This window comes from Hyaena hyaena, unplaced genomic scaffold (assembly GCF_003009895.1).
Source record: "Hyaena hyaena isolate Hyena2069 unplaced genomic scaffold, ASM300989v1 scaffold_29, whole genome shotgun sequence".
NCBI lineage: Eukaryota > Metazoa > Chordata > Mammalia > Carnivora > Hyaenidae > Hyaena > Hyaena hyaena.
Genome location: NW_024080661.1, coordinates 4075835 through 4093731, shown reverse-complemented (window position 1 = coordinate 4093731; position 17897 = coordinate 4075835). Strand labels below are relative to the sequence as shown.

The following is a 17897-nucleotide window of genomic DNA, read 5'->3' as shown; positions in this document are numbered from 1 at the left end:
GCAGCCAGGACGCAGTCTCGTTTGTCTCCTCTTTACTGTGGATGTCACGGCCATCGTCACAGCCACTAGGAGGGACACACGACTTTAACCCCTGTGTGCTAAGGGGAGGGTGGGGGGGGGGCCTTTCGGGGCTATAAAACTAGCTATGTACATAGAGCATTCTAGGGAGAAGGCCATCCCAAGCGTGTGCGTGTCCAGGCACGGAGGGTGGGGGTGTCTGGAGCTCAGGTGGACCCGTGGGGGTGTGGGGCTGGCAGGCAGGGGTGGGCATGTGAGGACACGGCAGGGAAGGGCCTGGGAGGTGCCTGAGAGGCTCTGAGCAGCCCGGCTAGGGGCCGCTCATCTCCGGGTCCTCCCTGGTTCCTCCACCCTAAGGCTGAGCCCTGGGTGAGAACTCCCGCCTCCTAACCTTGACCTTCAAAACTCAGGGTGGAGGGAGGCGCTGCAGGACCAGGGCCCAAGGGTGCAATGCCTTTCTCCACCCAGGGACACCTGGCTGCTTCCTAACGCAGACTCTGGACCAGGGCCAGGGTGCCTGCACGGGCTGGGGTGGAAGGTAAGGCAAGCAGGGCGTCCTTGGAAGGCCAGGGCCGTGGAGGACAGTGAGGGGGATGCAGAACCCCTGGCAGAGAAGTGGCAGCTCTGAAGGACTGCCATGGAGATGCGGTGCTGGGACGCCCCATCAGGTCGGAGATAGGCCCCTGCCCTCAGGCAGCACCCGCCGAGACTGAACCACGGGGAGGCCACCCAGGGGTCTCCATGGAGAGAGATTGGCACTTAGGGGCCCCCACGGACTGGTCACCACTATAATTTCCATAGAGACAGAAACTGGTCATCAGGGAGAGCCTCTCCCCACCTGGGGGTGGGGGGGACGGGGAGGGTCACCGTGGCGGCTGATCCCGGTGATGGCAGTCTGTCCTCTCAGGCATGGGGCAGTGAGGCGGCCCCTAGCTGACGCGGTAGGTGGACGTGTTCTTGGGCTCTGTGCTGGGCACACACCAGTCGCCGGCCTCCTGGATGGTCTGGTAGTGACGCCAGGCTGACTTGTTGTAGACGGGCAGGCGTTCCACTGAGTCCGTGGACAGGGCCTGGGGAGCACTAGGGTCAGCCTGGTCCGCCCCCCAGCGCCCCACCCGCCCCTCCCCAGGGCGGGCTGTGGTGGCCTCTGAATGTGACTCGCCATGTCTGGGCCAGCCACCGGCTGAGACCACCGACCCCGGCCCAGAAAGACCCACGAAAGGACCTGTCCCGTCTGTGCCTCATTCCTTCCTGTTCAGGAAGGCTGCTCACTCAAAGGGTCAGGGAGGCAGAGGGAGGGTGGGCTGTGACCTTGAACAAGGTCACCGACTCTGGGCCTCGGTCTCTTCCTGAGCCGGCTGAGAAGTTCTCTACGGGACCCCCCTTCCGCCTGGGTGTAAGAAGGCAAAGGTCCCCAGAACAGCGGTCTTAGTCATGGACCGTGGACTTCCTTAAATTGCCTGCCAGGTTGGGAATGTCTGGGGGCTGGGGAACTGTAGCTGTGCTCTGATTCTCAGTCCGGAGTCAGGAAAGGATGGGAGGGGTGGTTTAGGAGCCTCACAGCAGGCCAACGCACCAGCAAACCCTGCCAGCCGGGCCCTGCGGTCAAGGAGCCTCACCTTGAGGTAGATGACAGCATCAGTCCCAAAGCCCTCCATGGAGAAGAGCTGCAGGTCTCCCTGGAAGTACTTGGCATAGAGGCGGGAAATGGGGAGCCCGTACCCGAAGCCAGCCTGTGAGGGGGCAGGAAGGGAGCATGATGAGGAGGCTGGTGCTGGGCTTCCTGGAGCTGCAGGGACCCGTGTGCTGAGTGGGGGTGGGGCCAGGGATTCCCAGAATCCCCCAGGGGTGGGGGACATGGGTCTGGTGGGGCCAGAAAGGCTGGTCTCAGCTGGGATTGGGGGGAAGCAGGGGAGGCAGAGGAGCTTGGCCGGGGAGAGGTAGAGGACAGGCCTCTCGTGCTGGAGAGAAGCCATCTCACCAGCGGGGTCCCTCCGGTGCCTGGCTGGGGGGTGGGGGCGGTGGAATACATGTAGCTGAAGAGTCGCTCGATCTTCCTCAGGGGGACTCCCCCGCCTCGGTCACTCATCTGGGGGAGACGGATAGATCATCAGTGCTGATGCCGCCCACGCTCTGACCCCCCCCCCCCCCCCGACCTTCTCTTGATCGTCTCCATGCCCAGGATCTTCTCTGAGCCCATCTCCCAGAGGAAGGGAAGTTCCCACCCCACCGCCCTCTGGCCCCAAACCAAGGGTCACATACTTTGATGGACAGATCTTCCTCGCCCAAGGCCACCATGACCTTGATAGGTGGGAGAACAAGACTGGACTCGTGGCTTTCCACAGTTGCACGCATGGCATTCTGTGGGGGGAGAAAGGTGGAAGAGATGGACGGGAGCAGCCTAACCCAACCACCCCCAACCCCATAGAGGACCATTCCCCACCCCCTTACCTTGAAGAGTTCAAAAAGCATGTGGTAGAGGTGGGAGGGGACATAGACCATGTGAATTGGCTGTCTGGAGTTGGATGCTGCTGGGAAAGTCGAGATCAAGGGTCAGGAAATTGTCAAGAGGTCACCATTCTGCATTCGTTCACTCAGCACCTGGGACCCAGCACTCAACCACCCATCTATCGTCCAACCATCTGCTGGGCCACCCATCTGGCATTTGTTCATCCAGCTATCCATTCCTTCGGTGTCCATTCGACCATCTATCTATTCATGCAGTATCCACCCATTGTAAAATGTCCGTCCATCCATCCATCTATCCATCCATCCATCCAATCACAGATGCTGAATGGTCAACATCTATGAATTCTTCCATCTACCCCTCCAGTGTCCATTCAGCCATCAAACTGTCCCTCGACTATGCATTTTTCAAACACCCATCCTCAGTTACCCATTCAGAAAGTACGGATCCATCCTTCTCTTTATCCACTGTTCATCTAGCCGTCCATCCATTCAAAAACTATCTATCCAGCCTATCTCCAGCCTCCTAGCATTCACCTGGACACCAGACTCCCTGGAAGTTTTTTTAATGTTTGTTTATTTTTGAGATAGAGTCAGAGCACAAGTCAGGGAGGGGCAGAGAGAGAGGGAGGCACAGAATCTGAAGCAGGCTCCAGGCTCTGGGCTGTCAGCACAGAGCCCGTTGTGGGGCTCAAACCCACAAACCACAAGATCATGATTTGGGCTGAAGTTGGATGCTTAACTGACTGAGCCCCCCAGCCCCCCCTCTCCCCCTGTTGGAGAGTTTTTTTAATCCCGTGGGGAGGGGAGAGAGGAGCTGCACATGATTCTTAGAGCAGCACTCTGCCTCTCAAGAATCGCTCTAGTCTGGAGTATTTCTTGGTCTTAGGGACTGGTATCTTCTCCTGGTACCTGGCACGAAACTTTGTGGCAGGAGCTCAAAAAATGGATTAACGAATGCTGGGCAGTAGGGCATAAAGTTGAATGAAACTCAGCCCTACCGTCTTGGAAATTCAAGTCTAGACAAACACACAGCTGACTTTCACATTGGGTGTTGTACCTAGAGCTGTGTGCCAGGCCCTGAACTTGACCCCAGGGATACTGAAGTAAAGCGGCCTGTCTCTGCCCTTCTGTCTCTGCCCCCAAGTAATTCAAACAGAGGTAGGTGGGTGCCTAACCGTGTTTTCTAGGAGGTCCAGGAAGGCTTTGCCAAGGGCCTGAACTTGAACTGGGCCTTAAGGATGTAGGCAGCCTGACTTCCAGGCATGAAATACCTTAGGCTTCTGGCACACAGGCAGGGGGTGGCTAAGGCAAGGTGGGGGAGATGGATGTAGAAACTTCCAGATCCCTGTTCCCCCTTTCTCTTATGCCCCTGACTCATCAGCAGGTCCGGACCTCTCTACTTCTTCTCAGATCTACCCTTTTTTTTTCATCTCTGCTGCCTTGCCCTCCCCTGGATTCCTGCAGTGACCTCCCTAACTGGTCTTCCTGAGGTCTCACCCACCCCCTCCGACCTCTAAATACCTTTACAACGTAAGTCAGATCCTGGCATGCGTTTCAAACCCTCCAGTGGGCTTCCTGCTGCACACAACATCCCAGCTCCTCCCTGTGGCTCGTGGGCCCCGCGTGCCGTGGCCTCTGTCTCCAACCCCTCCCTGGCCATCTCCCAGCACACCCTCCGGTCCTGATGGCCCCTGACCACCCCACCCAAAGTAGGACCCTTGAAGCCATCTTCTTGTATCCACTCTTCCCTTCCTCTTTTGGTAATAGATACCCCCTCCCCCAAAGTCTTACCGGGCACATGGCTGCCCAGCTCGACTGAATTCCCAGGCTCCCTGGCGGCCGGGCATGGCCAGGTGACTTAGAAGAGTGAGTCTCCCCTCCCCCAGCCCTGCCTTCTGCATCCTCTTCGCCTTCTCCAGCTGGAGCTGAGACCTGAGTGTGGGTGGCCAGCTCTGACGGCTGCACCCCAGGGGCCGGAGAGAGAGGGAAAACCTCTCTTCTAATTAAGCCAACAGTTGTCTGGATTCTGAAACACACCGGTCCTCGCCGTCACTGTCATGTGACCTCATCTTGCTGCCTCCCCGTCACTTGTCACCATCTGAAATTAGCTTGTTTGTTACTTGTTCACTGGCTAACGGCCCCGTTCCCCAACCTCCCAAGCACCAGGAACATAGCCTCCGTGAGAACAGAGTGCCTGGTATGTTTATTGCTTCATAAATGCTTGACACATAAATTAATAATAATACTGCTAATCATAAGTCAATACCAGCTCTGCTTCTGCTCCACCTAGTTCTTTTCCTTTTCCTTTTTTTTTCCTCCCAGTCCTTTTCCTGACTCCTCCATCTCACCTTCTTCTCTGGAGCCCTTAGACACACACACACATGCACACGCACATGCACACACATGCACATGGCCTTGTTCACTCACTATTGATCTCTTGGATCTCCAAGTCAGGTGAAGCCATGTAATACTTGTCACACAGCAGCTTGGCCATGTCATAGGCATCTGAGAGAAGAGAGAGGCCGGTTAGGGGGCTAGGGTCTGGCATGGGGGGAGGGGCATTGCTAACATCACACCCAAGGGGATGAGGCCCCCACCCACTGGGGAATGGCTCTGCCTCGGGCCAGGTAGCTCCAAGGGGGTCCCTGGGGCTCCCCCGTGTGGGCCAGCGCAGCGAGGGCGGCTTACCCTTCACCACCTCAGAGACGTTGCAGTTGGGGTCGATGCTGCCAATGTGTTTGGGGTGGGCTGGGTTGGTGCTGCCGTCAAAAATCAGGGCTGTGGACAAGGAAGGAAGGGTGCTGTTGGTGGGGCTCCCCTCCTGCCCCCTCCCCCCAGGCTCTCTAACTCCACCCCTGCACTTAACACCTCTTCTCCCACCTCCTCCCTGCCTGGACTCTTTGCAGACCTGAAGTATTCTAAGAGAGCCCCGGTCCCCCACACAGCCCACATTACACTCCTTCTTCCTTCTGCGACACCGTTTACAAATAATTTTCCCATGCTGCATCAGGAACGATCTGAGCATGAGGATCTCATTTAATTTCCAACTGGTTGTAATTTCTTAACAATCACAGTGGACACTTTGGGACTGCTTCTGAAGGCAACCGACTTTTGATGCATGCTACACGGGACACTCTTTAAATAAAGAGGGGGCGTGACTTTGCACTCTACAAACGGGTAGGACACAGTTCATGGCTGCCATGTTCTTTGTCCACTGTGGGGCCGGAAGCGCTCTCTCCGGCCCTGAGCACCCCCCCGGCCCTGCTCACTGTGCTGATTGATGAGCATGCGGATGGAGATGCGGCTGAGGTAGAAGCGGTCCAGAAAGTACTGAATGTTCTGGTTGGAGACCGGGTCGTTGCCGTAGGCATCCTTGTACTCCAGCACGCCCTGTGCCATGGTGGGCACCACGTCATTGTGGCGGTTCCGGATGGTGATCAGGGCCTCCGCGAACCTGCAGGGCATGGCAGCTGTCGGCCCCACCCCCCCATCTCTTCCCCACTTCTGACCTCCTCTCCCCATATCTTCATTCATTTGACCCTTCCCAACCTGAAGGACACACAGTGCCTTCCCTGCTGCTTCTCAAGCCTGCCCTGAATCTCCCACTGCCTGGCTGACAGCAGGGAACTCTTCAGGGACAAGGGCTTGGGTCCCCCCAATCAGACTCAGTGACACTGAGAGGCCAGGGGCCAACTGCCCTCTCAGACCAGCTATCCCTGAGGACAGAGGTCATTTCTTCCACCCTCCTGGCATTTTTGCCGCTGGGCTGTGGCTCCGTGCCCCTCGCCTGCGCCTGCCCTCCTGTCCCCAACGGAGGCGCTCACTCACTGGCTCAGGGTACGATGGTCCTCCGGGTCCTTGTCCAGGAACTCCATGATGTCCAGGAGGCTCTGGACATACCTGTGTGCGGTGGGGAAGGGGGGACACGGCCTCAGCTCCAGGCCAGGCCTGGCCCCCTTCCCACCCGACAGCTGGCGCCTCGCCTGCTCCGCCCCGACCGTGGGCGGCACCCGGACTGCACCACACTTTTTCCCAAAGCGTTTCCTGTGTGCGAGTCTCCCTGACAACACAGTAAGTTATGCAAGAACATCTCTCATTTGCTGGTCCCCCGTATAGCACCTTTGCTTTGGGATCTAAGAATAGCAGCCTTCGGAGGGGCCCTGGCGATCATTCGGTCCCCAGGGCCTCCTGGATGAATGAGCAAGGCTCTGCAGTGACAGAAGGCTGGGGCGAGTCACTTAACCTCCCCGAGGCCGTTCATGGAAACAGACCGTGACATCTGGCCTGTCTGGCTGCTGTTTCATTCCTTGGGGCGCGGCTGGCCAGCCCAGGGCACATCAGAGCGGAGGCTCCATGAGGATTACAGCCTCATGCACTGGGCTGGGCACGGGAGCCGTGCAGTCTGCCTCAGGAGGTGGATCTTAAAGGGCGGGTGGGAAGGACACAGCAGTGGGACAGGCATGGCCGGCCCTGACCATGGGTGGGGCTGGAACCCTTTGCCAGCAGGGACAGCTCACTTCACTCCAAAGGGCCCCTGACACCCCCCATCTGCAGGCCTGGTTGGGAGGCCGGTTTCCGCAGGAATTGCAAAAGAGCTGGGTAACCGGGGGAGTGTTGGGAAGCCCTGAACTGGAGGCAGCAGGGGGACCAGCCTGTGCAAGGGAGTCGGGCCCACCTCTCAAGGCAGCAGCCAGTGTCAACCTAGAGCCCCTATAAGCTGGGACCCCCGCTGTGCCGGGCACACAGGCTGGTCTCCAGGGGAAGGCCACACAGCTGAGCCTCTCTCCAGGGGAAACCCTTCTGGCCAGCAGCAAGGAGGGGCCGCCTGGAGCCCTGGGGCGGAGGGCTGCAGGGCTTAACGGTCTCTAGGAAAGGGACCTCCACAGTAGGAGCATTCCTATGTACTCAGCGCTTTGACCTTGACAGGTGAGAAGAGCAGGCATCGGCCCCATTTCACAGGTTCCTCAACCGAGGCCCGAAGCCATCCTGTGGCTGGGAGGTGGTGGAGAGGACTCCAGCCTCTGGCACTCCTGCCACCATGCTGTGCCCGGTCTGCTCAACACACTCCCCTCCACATCCCCGAGGGTCCCTCTGTGCAGAATGCCCTCCCCCCGTCACCTACCAACGGCTGCTCTTCCCTCTCTGGCTTAAGACAGGGGAGGAGAGAGTGGGAGAGCTGGCTTGGGGGCTCGCTCTACTGAGTCCCCGTCCTGGCTGTCTCACTTCGGGCTGTGTGGCCTGTGTGAGTCGTGGAGCCTCTCTGGGCCTGAGTTTCCTCATCAGGAAAATGGAGGGTTTTGTACCTACCGCCACCACTGCCTTTCAGTGAGGGTCAAGTGTGATGAGTAGCACAGTGCCTGGCGCACGGTGAGCACTCTCTAGATGGGTGCCCTTGTTATGAATGGAGGTTTAAATATCGTCAGTAGCTGAGTGTGTCCTCTGAGCTCCCACATGGCACCCGATAGCCTCCTCCTGGCTGTCCTGGGCACTGGACCGCCACCGTGGTGTGGATGGCAGGAACGGGGTCATCCCAGCCCTGGTGCTCCCCGTCTGCCCTCCCCACCCAGCAGAGGAGACCATCTTCCCCACGTCGCCCCACCCCACCCCTGCAGCCGCAGCAGACAATCAGAGAGGCCCCAATTCGGGCTCCCTGGGGGGTTATAACATCTGCCTCTTACAGAGTGCCTGCCCGTGCCCGCCTGTGTCCAGTGTACACTGGCTTTTTATAGATAAGGAAACCTGCTCAGAGAAAGCAGGTGGTATGGCCCAGGCCACATCGTAAGGGGCCCGTACTGGGATTCAAACCCACATCTGTCTGACTCCAAGTCCACACCATGGGGCCAGTTGCCATCTACACTGGTCCTAACTAACAGTGTTGCTGCCAGTGTGAACGCCGCTGGCATTTACGGGGAGCCAACCTCGGACAGGACTCGGCTCTGCGCCTGCCTGCTCCCCTACTCTAGCCTCCGCCTTAACCTGGAGCTGGGTGCTCCTGCTGCGCTCATTCCACAGGTGAGGGGGTTACCGAGCAGAGCAGGGCCTCTCTCTCGTAGGCTGTGTGCCACCAAATCCCTGTTCCACGCCCTCATTGCCACGTCCAGGAGAAAGCCTCACGCTCAGGATTCTGGGAAGGCGAGGGGATTTGGGGAGAAAACCTGCAAGTGTGCAAGGCTGGGGCAGGTAGAGGAAGGGGAGGAAACCCGCTGCGGACTAGAGCCCAGAACCCCTTCCTAAGCCCGGGCAGGGAGGGAGGGGGAGGAGCCAGGAGGCCCCGCCCACTGGGCCAGGAGGCGGAGAGGGGCAGGGTAAGCACCACAGCTCCTGGCGCCACACCCCGAGGCTGCCAAATGGACCCTAAAGGACAGAAGAAGTGGGGCCTGGTCACATGGCCAACGAAGTGGGGCAAAGGATAGCTCCGGTCTGGCTCCGGTCTGGGGAGGCCTGGCAGCCTCAGGCCTTGGTCTCCCAGACTCGGACTGTGAAACAGGGTAGCACCCCTGCCTGCCCCCTCACAGGGTTAGAATCCCTGCGCCCTCCCTCCCCTCCAAGGCCCTTTCCTTCCTGGGACTGGTCCTGGGGGAGGGAGAGGAGAGGGTGGGAAGGATTTTCCCAGAGGACTCCAGGGGCCCTGGCCTGAAGCCCACTGAGGCCTGCCACACCAGATGTCACCCTCAGGAAAGACTGGGTCCTAAAGGGAGACACCCCGGGGAAGGAGTGACACTCGCTGGCTCCGCACTGCCCACCGCTCCAGGGACCAGAGAAAGAACTGGGCTTGGACCCGGGAGGCCCGAGAGCAGTGGTGCAATGACAGATGTGCCACTTCAGTTCCAGGTTTAGGGACAGAGCAGGCCTGGCAGGCAGTGGGGGGCCCAACACGGCTGCCCTGGGGTTGGCCTGGGCCTGCCGACCTCAGCAAACTAGGCTCTGGGCGCCTGCCTTCTGGGCCCTTCTGGCCTGCCCAGAGCCCTGCAGCTGGGAGGCATGGGGGCGGGATGTGTGGAGAGGCAGAGGGGGCTGGGAGTGAGAAGTGTGAATGAGGCCATGGCCATGGCTGTTGGAGCAGGGAGAGGTGACACTCCTGTCCTGTATCTGGAAGCTGGTCTGTGGAGGGGTGCTGGGTGCAAGCCCTGAGCCAGGCAGACCCCAGTCCTGGGTGCTACGGAGACCGCTGAGCCGCTCAGGTCCCCGCCTATACAATGGGGTTCCCGGCAGCCACACTCTGAGGTCATCAGTCTCAACCCTGATCACGGAAGGAGCGAGGGATACGGTGAAGATCTGGCCCTGGGGCACAGCCTGGGGCACAGCAGGCCCTGGGAACCTGGGACCACCAACATGGGAGTGGCTCTTCTCAAGAACCGTGGTTCCTGTAGGGTTGGGGTGCGGGTGCCCCACAGGCTGGGTCTGGGGTCCGCACACCTCACTGACAGGCAAGGGAGGTTCATGAGAAGGCGCTCCAGCCCCTTTCCCCTGCAACCCCTTGATGACACGAGATTCTGCTCTGCATCCCTCACTTAACCCGCCACCTTCTGGAAGCACATGTCTAGGTCCCTGCTCGGCACTCAGCATCCCTGGGCTGCACACGTTCTGATGAGGTGAGCCCTGCGGTCTGGAGGACTCGCTTGGTGAGTGTGGAAACCTCAGATGCAGACGGCTGCCCCAGAACCCAGCGCTGTTCCCTTCCCCTCATGAATGCAGCCAGCTCGCACACCCCGCTCTCTCACCAGCAGCCTCAGTGACCTCAGACCTGTGTCTTCACCTCTCTGAACCTCAGTCTGCTCATCTAGGAAATGGGGATAAAAACAAGGCTGCCTTCATAAGGCTGTCGGGAACATTAAGTGAGTGAAGACTCAGCGGACATGCCTTCTTCCTTCTTCTTGACGCACAGCAGGCCCTCCAGGTCTGTTTGCTTTGGTCACTGTCATTGCTATTATTACCACATTGTCTAAGAGAACCTCGGCCACAGTCACAAATCTTTGGCCTGGAAGGGCTGCTGCCCTAGAGCTCGGGGACACCACTTGTGCATACAGAGTTTGTATAGCACCATATTGCCTCTAACGGTGGCATTTGCCCTTTGAGACAGAATGGATCCCTATTTGACATGTGAGGAAGCCGAGGCTCAGGGAGGCTGGAGGGCTTGCTAAGGATTAAGTGTCCAGCAAGCAGCAAAGCCAAGCCTCAAAGTCAAGCGTGCTGATGCTGACGCCAATTACCAGGGCTTTTTACTCTCTTCCAGTCACTTCCAAAACGGGTCTGTCTGCACCAGGTCTGTCTGGCTGAAACAATTTATCAGGTTTATTTAGAACCAGGAATGCTCGACTTGTCCCCCTTGGCCACTGACACTTGCCTAGAATCTCCCGGCAGCAGAGTAGAAACTCACCAGCTATCACAACCTCTCAGCGCTACCCCCACTAAGAGCATTCATCTGGGACTCTACCGTTCCCCAAAGGGGAGCATTTGTTCCCCACTCATCAGACTCTGAAGACAGTGGCCCCCTTGCCAGGCTCCTTGGTGTGCTGTCCCCCTCCTCCCCTCCTCTCATGCAAACCCTGCCCACCTCCACCCCTGTGCCGAGCTGGGGGTGGGTTCCCCGGGAGGAGGTATGCACGCTGTCACAGGCAGCCACCTTGTCCCCATCAGAAAGTCCTTCCTCCCATCACACTTCAGCCTCTCTTGCCACAGCCCGATGCCCATTCCCCCCGGAAACAACCTTGGCGGGCTGCAGCAATCCCTTGGCTTGCTCTCCTCTAAGTTAAGTCATCCAACACTGCGAAGGGTTCTCTTTTGTCTAACTTCGCTCCCTCCTGCTGTTGCTGGACATGACTTCCAAGCTTTCCGAGAAGAAAAGTCAGGCCAAGCCCACACATGTGCGATTCCTTTTCAGGAATGTCCTGGGCAGGGGCCTGGGGGCATCATGGGCAGTTCAGCAGCTCCCCCACACCCTGGCACACATCTCCTCTGCTCTCCCAGGAGCACAGTGTCCGGGGAGGGGCCCAAGAGGGCCTGTCCTGGAGTCAGGGACCCGCTGGAGAGGCGGCCAGCCAGCCAGCCGGACAGAGCCGGAGGAGGAGCGGGGAAACAGATGGCACCTTCTGGCTCCTGCCTACGACTTCCACCCACCCCATGGTGGGAAATGCCGGTCGCCCCAGATGTCCTGGACCTCAGAGGGACAGGGCCCAGTGAGGGGTGACCTGGTGGGGCTGTAGGAAGACCAGTCTCCGCCCTCTCCCCCCACCCCCTCCACCGCTTGTATCAAAAGCACTGTGGGCACAGAGTGAGGTCTCAGAGGTCTCCCTCTACACCTCAGCGCTGCCATTTCAAGGCCTGTAATGCCCTTCCCTTCTTTCTAGGTCTGGGCTCACTGAGGTGCTCTGTACGGCCCAGGGACATGTCACCTCCTCTATGCATCCATTTCAACTTCCCCACACGTTCTTCTTTTCTTAAATGTTTGTGAATTTTGAGAGAGAGAGAGCGAGAGCGAGCATGTGCACGTGAGGGAGAGGAGCAGAGAGAGGGAGAGAGAGAATCCCAAGCAGGCTCCGCGCTGTCTGCACAAAGGCCTACGGCAGGGCTGAAACCCATGAATGGCGAGATCGTGACCTGAGCTGACATCAAGAGTGGCCCAACCGACCCCGAGCCACCCAGGCGCCCCTTCCCCACAGCTTTCTGACTCAGCGTGCATCTTCTATGTGCCCAGCCTCGTACATAAAACACTTCCCGTACCGCATCTCATTAAATAAGAGTAAGTCCTGCGTGTGTGCATCCATGTGTAGCAAGAATGCTCGGAAGGCACCACTAAAACCTCATGAAACCCTGCCGATAGGGGTTCACGTTCTCTCTTCCCCACTTGGTGTGTTTTCCAAACGTCGAGGTGGACATGTTATGCTTCTACAACAAGGAGAAAAACCCAATCGATGTTGCTTTTGAAGACTGTTTTGGTTCTTAAATAAAAGTAACTCTCAGGGCACCTGGGTGGCTCAGTTAGTTGGGCATCCGACTTCGGCTCAGGTCATGATCTCAGGGTTAGTGGGTTTGAATCCCACGTTGGGCTCTGCGCTGACAGCTCGGAGCCTGGAGCCTGCTTCGGGTTCTGGGTCTCCTTCTCTCTGCCCCTCCCCCGCTTATGCTCTGTCTCTCTCTGTCTCAAAAATAAATAAACATTAAAAAAAATTTTTTTAAAAAGTAACTCTTCAGCGCCTCACTGCTCCCACCACTACCTATGGAGCTCTTAGTTTATCAACTCCACTCCCCACCAGATCACGGACTGCTCACCACCGCCAGAAGACCCAGCAAAGGGTTTCTGCGTAGGAACCACCGAAGACCAGCAAAGATTAAGATTAATCACTCCCATGCCCTTGCAAACTCTTTCTTGTTCTTCATGCGACTGGCCATTGATCAATGTCATCCGGTTATTTAACGAGGGACAGGGTTCTAGAGTGACCTTTACGGAGGGTTTCCTTCCGCTACCGCTGCAATTTTTGGTCTTTGCCCCTCCAACGTTGGCGGGGGTGGGGGGTAGGGACCGTGCCCTCCCTGGGTGGGGGTGTTTCCCAACATCCAAAACAGTATGACTCATAGCTTGGCTTACATCATTTGACAATCTGTTTCTTTCCGTTTCTATTTCCAATGGTGCCCCAGATAAATATTACCCAGTAGGCGCTGGCTTTTTAGAACCAGGGTCGGGGGCAAATGGCGACATTTGCTTGGTTTGGATTTGGGCTGTGAAAACGATCTCCTCCCAGGTGGATGCTGAGTTTCCAGAGGAGGGAGTGGCGAAGTATAGGGATGGCCCACAGGCATGCAGGCTTTATCTCAGCTCCCGCTCTGGCCCAGCATGCCACTTGACCTTGGGCAGCACTCCAGCCTCTTGAAGCCCCTGTGCTTCCCCACTGCCCCCATCTCCCTCAAGGGAGCACCTAAGAGCACAGAGTCTCCCTCTCTGAGCCCGGGGTCCATCTGGCAGCAGGGTGGGCAGTGGAGTGGGAGCGGCTGTTGGGGGGGAGGGGTCTCACCAGCTCTGGACCAGCTGCACCGAGGGCGTGCTCAGCACTCGGTCGGGAAGCAGGTTGATCTCTTTCATGATGTTGGCCAGGCGCACGGGCAGCTCCTGCCTGAGGAAGGTGAATGAGGTTTTCTCACAGGCATTGCTGGACCCTGGAGGGGGAGAGAGGCGGGTGAGCCCACACAGCTGCAAACCACTGGAGCCGGAGATCAGCTCAGGGATCGGGTAGATAAAATCCTTCAGTTCCTGAGGGCGCGGAGAAGAAGTGACCGGGGGGCGGGGGGGCACAAAGCAAAGCGGCTCTCCCAGTCGCCTGCACCGATCCCGTCTCCACACCACCCCTCCTACCCCTCTTCAAGCTTGCCTCCCCTCCCCAGCCTCCACTGACACCCGCTTGCCTTCTACCACAGGAGACAGGGCCACTCCTGGGCCCACTTGGAGCCGCCTTTGGCTTAACTGACCTCACTTCGTGTCTTTCTGTCTGGACACTCGCTTCTGCAGGGTAGAAGGGGTGGGCTGGGGTTGACCCAGGTGGGCAGAGGAGTCTGGGAAAACCAGCCCTTCCCAGGGCTGGGCCTGGCTGAGGGGAGCTATGCCTGGCCCATAGCAGCTGCAGGAGCCCAGAGTCACTGCGGGTCACTCTGTCCTCATCCAGGCTGCTCTTGATGACCACTGCAGAGGTGCCCCGCATCAATGCCTGCCTGTTGGGCAAGCAGGGCCCAAGCTTGGGAACCCAAATACCAGCCCCGTCCTTCGTCTGGCTTCAAGATGAAGACCAGGTGATAGACTAAGGCCATGGCCTACAGTCAGAAGACCTAGATTCTACTCTGAGTTCTGTTCCCAACTCCGCCACTAAGGGCATGTCACCATCCTTCTGAAGATCTGTCCCCCCACCCTACCCCCCACCCCGTACTACAAGTGGACCAAACTCTACTATGAGCCCCACCTAGCCCATGTCTATAACTGGGGTCCAGTTTGGACTGGACAACTGCTGGTGGCTGGGAATGGCCCCCAGGAGGCGTTCCTACACTGGGACAGCTCAAACAGGGCAGGGGGACAGGCGGACAAGTCCAGGGGAACAGGGGCCCAGTGTCCTGGCTGCCACCTCCCCACCCCTCCCATCAGTGACGCAGCTGTAACCTGAGCCAGGCACTGTCTCTTCAACTCTTGAGAGACCTGGGCACCCCCTCCTAATCCCGAGTAGACAGGCAGGGCCCACACAATGCCTGCTTCAGCGGCCACACGGGCACAGCTTAGCTTCTGCTCCAGGGGCACCCCCAGCCCGCTGCTGGTGAGTGATCCTGGCCCAGGAGCAGCCAAGGTGGCAAGCCTCCTGACTCCACCTTATGGTGCCCCAGGCCTTGGCCCGGTTGGGGACAGGGAGCCAGGCCCAAACAAATTTGCTCTTCAAGTGTCCTTGCCCACGGGGACAGCTGGGGACCAGCTCCTTCAGTGGGTAGAGGTATAGGGACCGGGCGATCTCTCTCCTGTTGACATTCTCTGAAAGAGCCCAGGCCCCACCTGACCCCAGGGTGCCCAGCGCAGCCCAGGTCTCTTTCCAGATGGCTGCACCTCCCAATCCTGCCTGTTGCTCCCACCAGCATCCCCGCCCCATTTCCTCTCCATCCCCTACCCTTTGAGCCACTAGGACAAGCACCGTTAACCCTTTCGGTCTGGGTATATGTCACTGCCTTCCTGCCCTAACGTCACCACCTCATTGCCCCCGACTCTGCAAGACCTCTCACAAAGCCCAGCAAGACATTGGACCCCTCCAAGTCAGTGCTCCCACTTCCCATTAACAGCCCAGTCCGGAGCTCACCTTAACCCTTTCAGGGCCACTCCCGGCCCCCTCCCCTTAACCCTTCCCTGCCCGTACCCTTCCAAGCAACCCTTCGCGGTCACGCAGGGCCTTTCTTCTCCTCCGCATTAATCCTTCCTGGCCAGGGCCTCTTCACGTATAGGCCCCCACGCCGTGCCCCCCGCAGGCCCTCGCAGCCTGCCGCCCCCTCCCGCCCCTCCTCACCCCCGGCGCACTCCGTACCGAAGTCCAGAAACTGCTTGATGGACAGCGGGGACGGGGAGAACTTGCTGAAGTGTTCGATGTACTTGGGCGCCCCTGCCAGGGACGCATTCTTCAGCAGCGCACGGATCCAGCGCATGACGGCGGCGGCGGCGGCGGCGGCGGCGGCGGTGGCCGCTGCTCGGGCTCGGGCTCCAGTCCTCCCGCGGGCAGCGCTCGCTCTCGGCTCGGCCCGGCCCGGCCCGGCCCGGCCCAGCGACTGGGGCCCGCCGTCTCGTCCCCGCCCCGGCCCCGGCAAGTCCTTCAAGCCCCGGCCAATCGGCTCGTCGCGGTGCACCGACGACGCCAATGGCCGCTCACAAACAAGCTCAGCAGAGCCAATCGCCTCTCGCCCCGGCACGTGGCTTCCCCTGCACCCGCCCCCTTAACCCCTTCTTTGCCCGGGGAGGCCTGTTGTTTTCCTCGGCCGCACCGAAGGCCCGCCCCGCCCCGAGCGTTCGTGCCGCCCTTTACTCCTCCGCGCCAAGCCCAGCTTAACCCCTGCCTCCCCAGAGGTCCGTTATTCTTCCTTTCCACTTCTTCCTCTCGAGCCGCGCTCTCCCCGAATCTCTTTCACTCGCCTTCCCTGAAATTATCCGGATAGTTTGCAACGAATCCCTTCCTTCCCAAAGGGACCTGTTTCAGGCGCCTGGATGGATCCGCACCTGCACTCCTTGAAGGGGACGGTCTGCTGGGTTCCCAGTCCAGATGACAGTGACTCAGACTGGGAATGTTTACAAACTTCGGGATCAGGATGCAAGCCGTGCTCACCCCTCGAACAGATTTGCCCCCCGCCCACTTCCACAAAGATCCAAACGGCTCAGGGAAAGGCGACACCCGAAGTCAAAACCCTAACGACTGGCGGCGGTGGAGGCAGCCCCTAACACCAGCGCTCTGCGTGCATTTTTTAAAACACTTATTTTATTATTCTCTACTCATTTGACTTGAGAAAGCGACCATCTTCGCACGGGGCTTCCTTGGGGAAAGGTCCTGGCAGGTGATCTGTGCTGGGGCTTTGGGGAGCCTGTCCTTCCCCAGCAGCCCTGAGCTGTCGTTAAGAACCTGGCGCCCGCTCTCGTGGTCCCGGCCTTGCCCCTTTGATGTTTTCACTATTTCACTGTTCAGTCCTTGGGCCCCACCGACCAAGTGCCCAATACGCGCTGGGCTTTGTGCTGGGAACAAGAAACACAGAAAGGATGGAAGACTAGTCTTTTCCCTCGATCGTTTCCTTTTTCAGTTGGGGAAGTAGCCACATAAGTAAACAAGTAGTTACTGTGTAACAGAATGTACTACAGTCAACACCGAGCTATCTGGAAGAGTCTTCCACCGTTCACAATGGCAGGGACTCTTTACTGAACGAATAATAGCCTATGTGCCAGGCATTGTTTGCACGCGTGATTTTATTTAATGACCCAGACGGCTTGATTGTGCTATTATTATCCCCATTATATGAATAAGGAAACTGAGGCTCAGGGATCATTCCCAAATGCAAATCTGAACTTGGTTTGTTTGGTGGTTTTTTGTTTTTTTTTAAGTTTTATTTATTTAAGTCACCTCTGCACCCAACATGGGCTCAAACTCACCACCCCGAGATCAAGAGTCTCACGCTCTTCCAACTGAGACAGCCATGAACGTATTACTTCCCTTGCTCACAGTCAGTGCCTCTCCACTTCTTGCTGGCTCCTTTCTTGCTCTTTCACGATCTGTTTTGGCTTAATTCTCCAGGTTCATCTCTCATTCCCCTGCTCAACTCCCAGCCATAATTATCTACTGCCTTGAACCAGCCTCCCATCTCCAACACCTTGCAAAGGCTGTCTCCTCTGTCAAAATCATTTTTTTTTAATTTTTAAATGTTTTATTTATTTCTAGGAGAGAGAGAGAGAGACAGCATGAGCAGGGGAGGGTCAGAGAGAGAGGGAGACACAGAATTGGAAACAGGCTCCAGGCTCTCTACTGGCTGTCAGCACAGAGCCCGACGCGGGGCTCGAACCCACGAACCGGGAGATCATGACCTAAGGAAAAGTCGGACGCTTAACCGACTAAGCCACCCAGGCGCCCCTGTTTGTTTTTTTTTTTTTTTTTTTTTTTTACCACCTACTCATTCTTCAAGTCTCTAACCTACCAGGCTGGGTTATGGGCTCCCTGCAAGGGCTCCTTGGACCTCGCAACCTTAGCGCTATTTGGCTCTTATCACAGAGTGGGAATCACCTGCTGACTTCTCTGTCTCCCACATTAGACTAAAAGCTCCAAGACAGAGCTGTCTGTGTCTGTGTAATTCACTGCTCGATCTCCAGCACCAGCTATAGCCCCTGGCACATAGAAGGGAAAAGAATGTGAAAAAAGAATTGGGGT

General features: G+C 58.0%; 1 protein-coding gene across 3 annotated transcripts; it reads right to left on the bottom strand.

Annotated features, from left to right (window-relative positions):
- Positions 1–15: 15 nt before the first annotated feature.
- Positions 16–15782, bottom strand: PDK2 (pyruvate dehydrogenase kinase 2). 3 transcript variants are annotated; one of them, XM_039227943.1, is made up of 11 exons: positions 15528–15782; positions 13497–13638; positions 6316–6387; positions 5757–5941; positions 5176–5265; positions 4915–4992; positions 2470–2549; positions 2281–2379; positions 2000–2107; positions 1638–1751; positions 16–1088 (listed from the first exon to the last, which is right to left on the bottom strand). In XM_039227943.1, exons 1-11 carry the CDS (start codon positions 15643–15645, stop codon positions 948–950), a joined length of 1227 nt encoding a protein of 408 aa, XP_039083874.1. In that variant the 5' UTR covers positions 15646–15782; the 3' UTR covers positions 16–947. The 3 variants fall into 3 exon arrangements, with proteins under 3 accessions (XP_039083874.1, XP_039083875.1, XP_039083873.1); XM_039227944.1 differs by having other exon boundaries at positions 2470–2546; XM_039227942.1 differs by having other exon boundaries at positions 2281–2546.
- Between the last annotated feature and the right edge of the window lie 2115 nt (positions 15783–17897).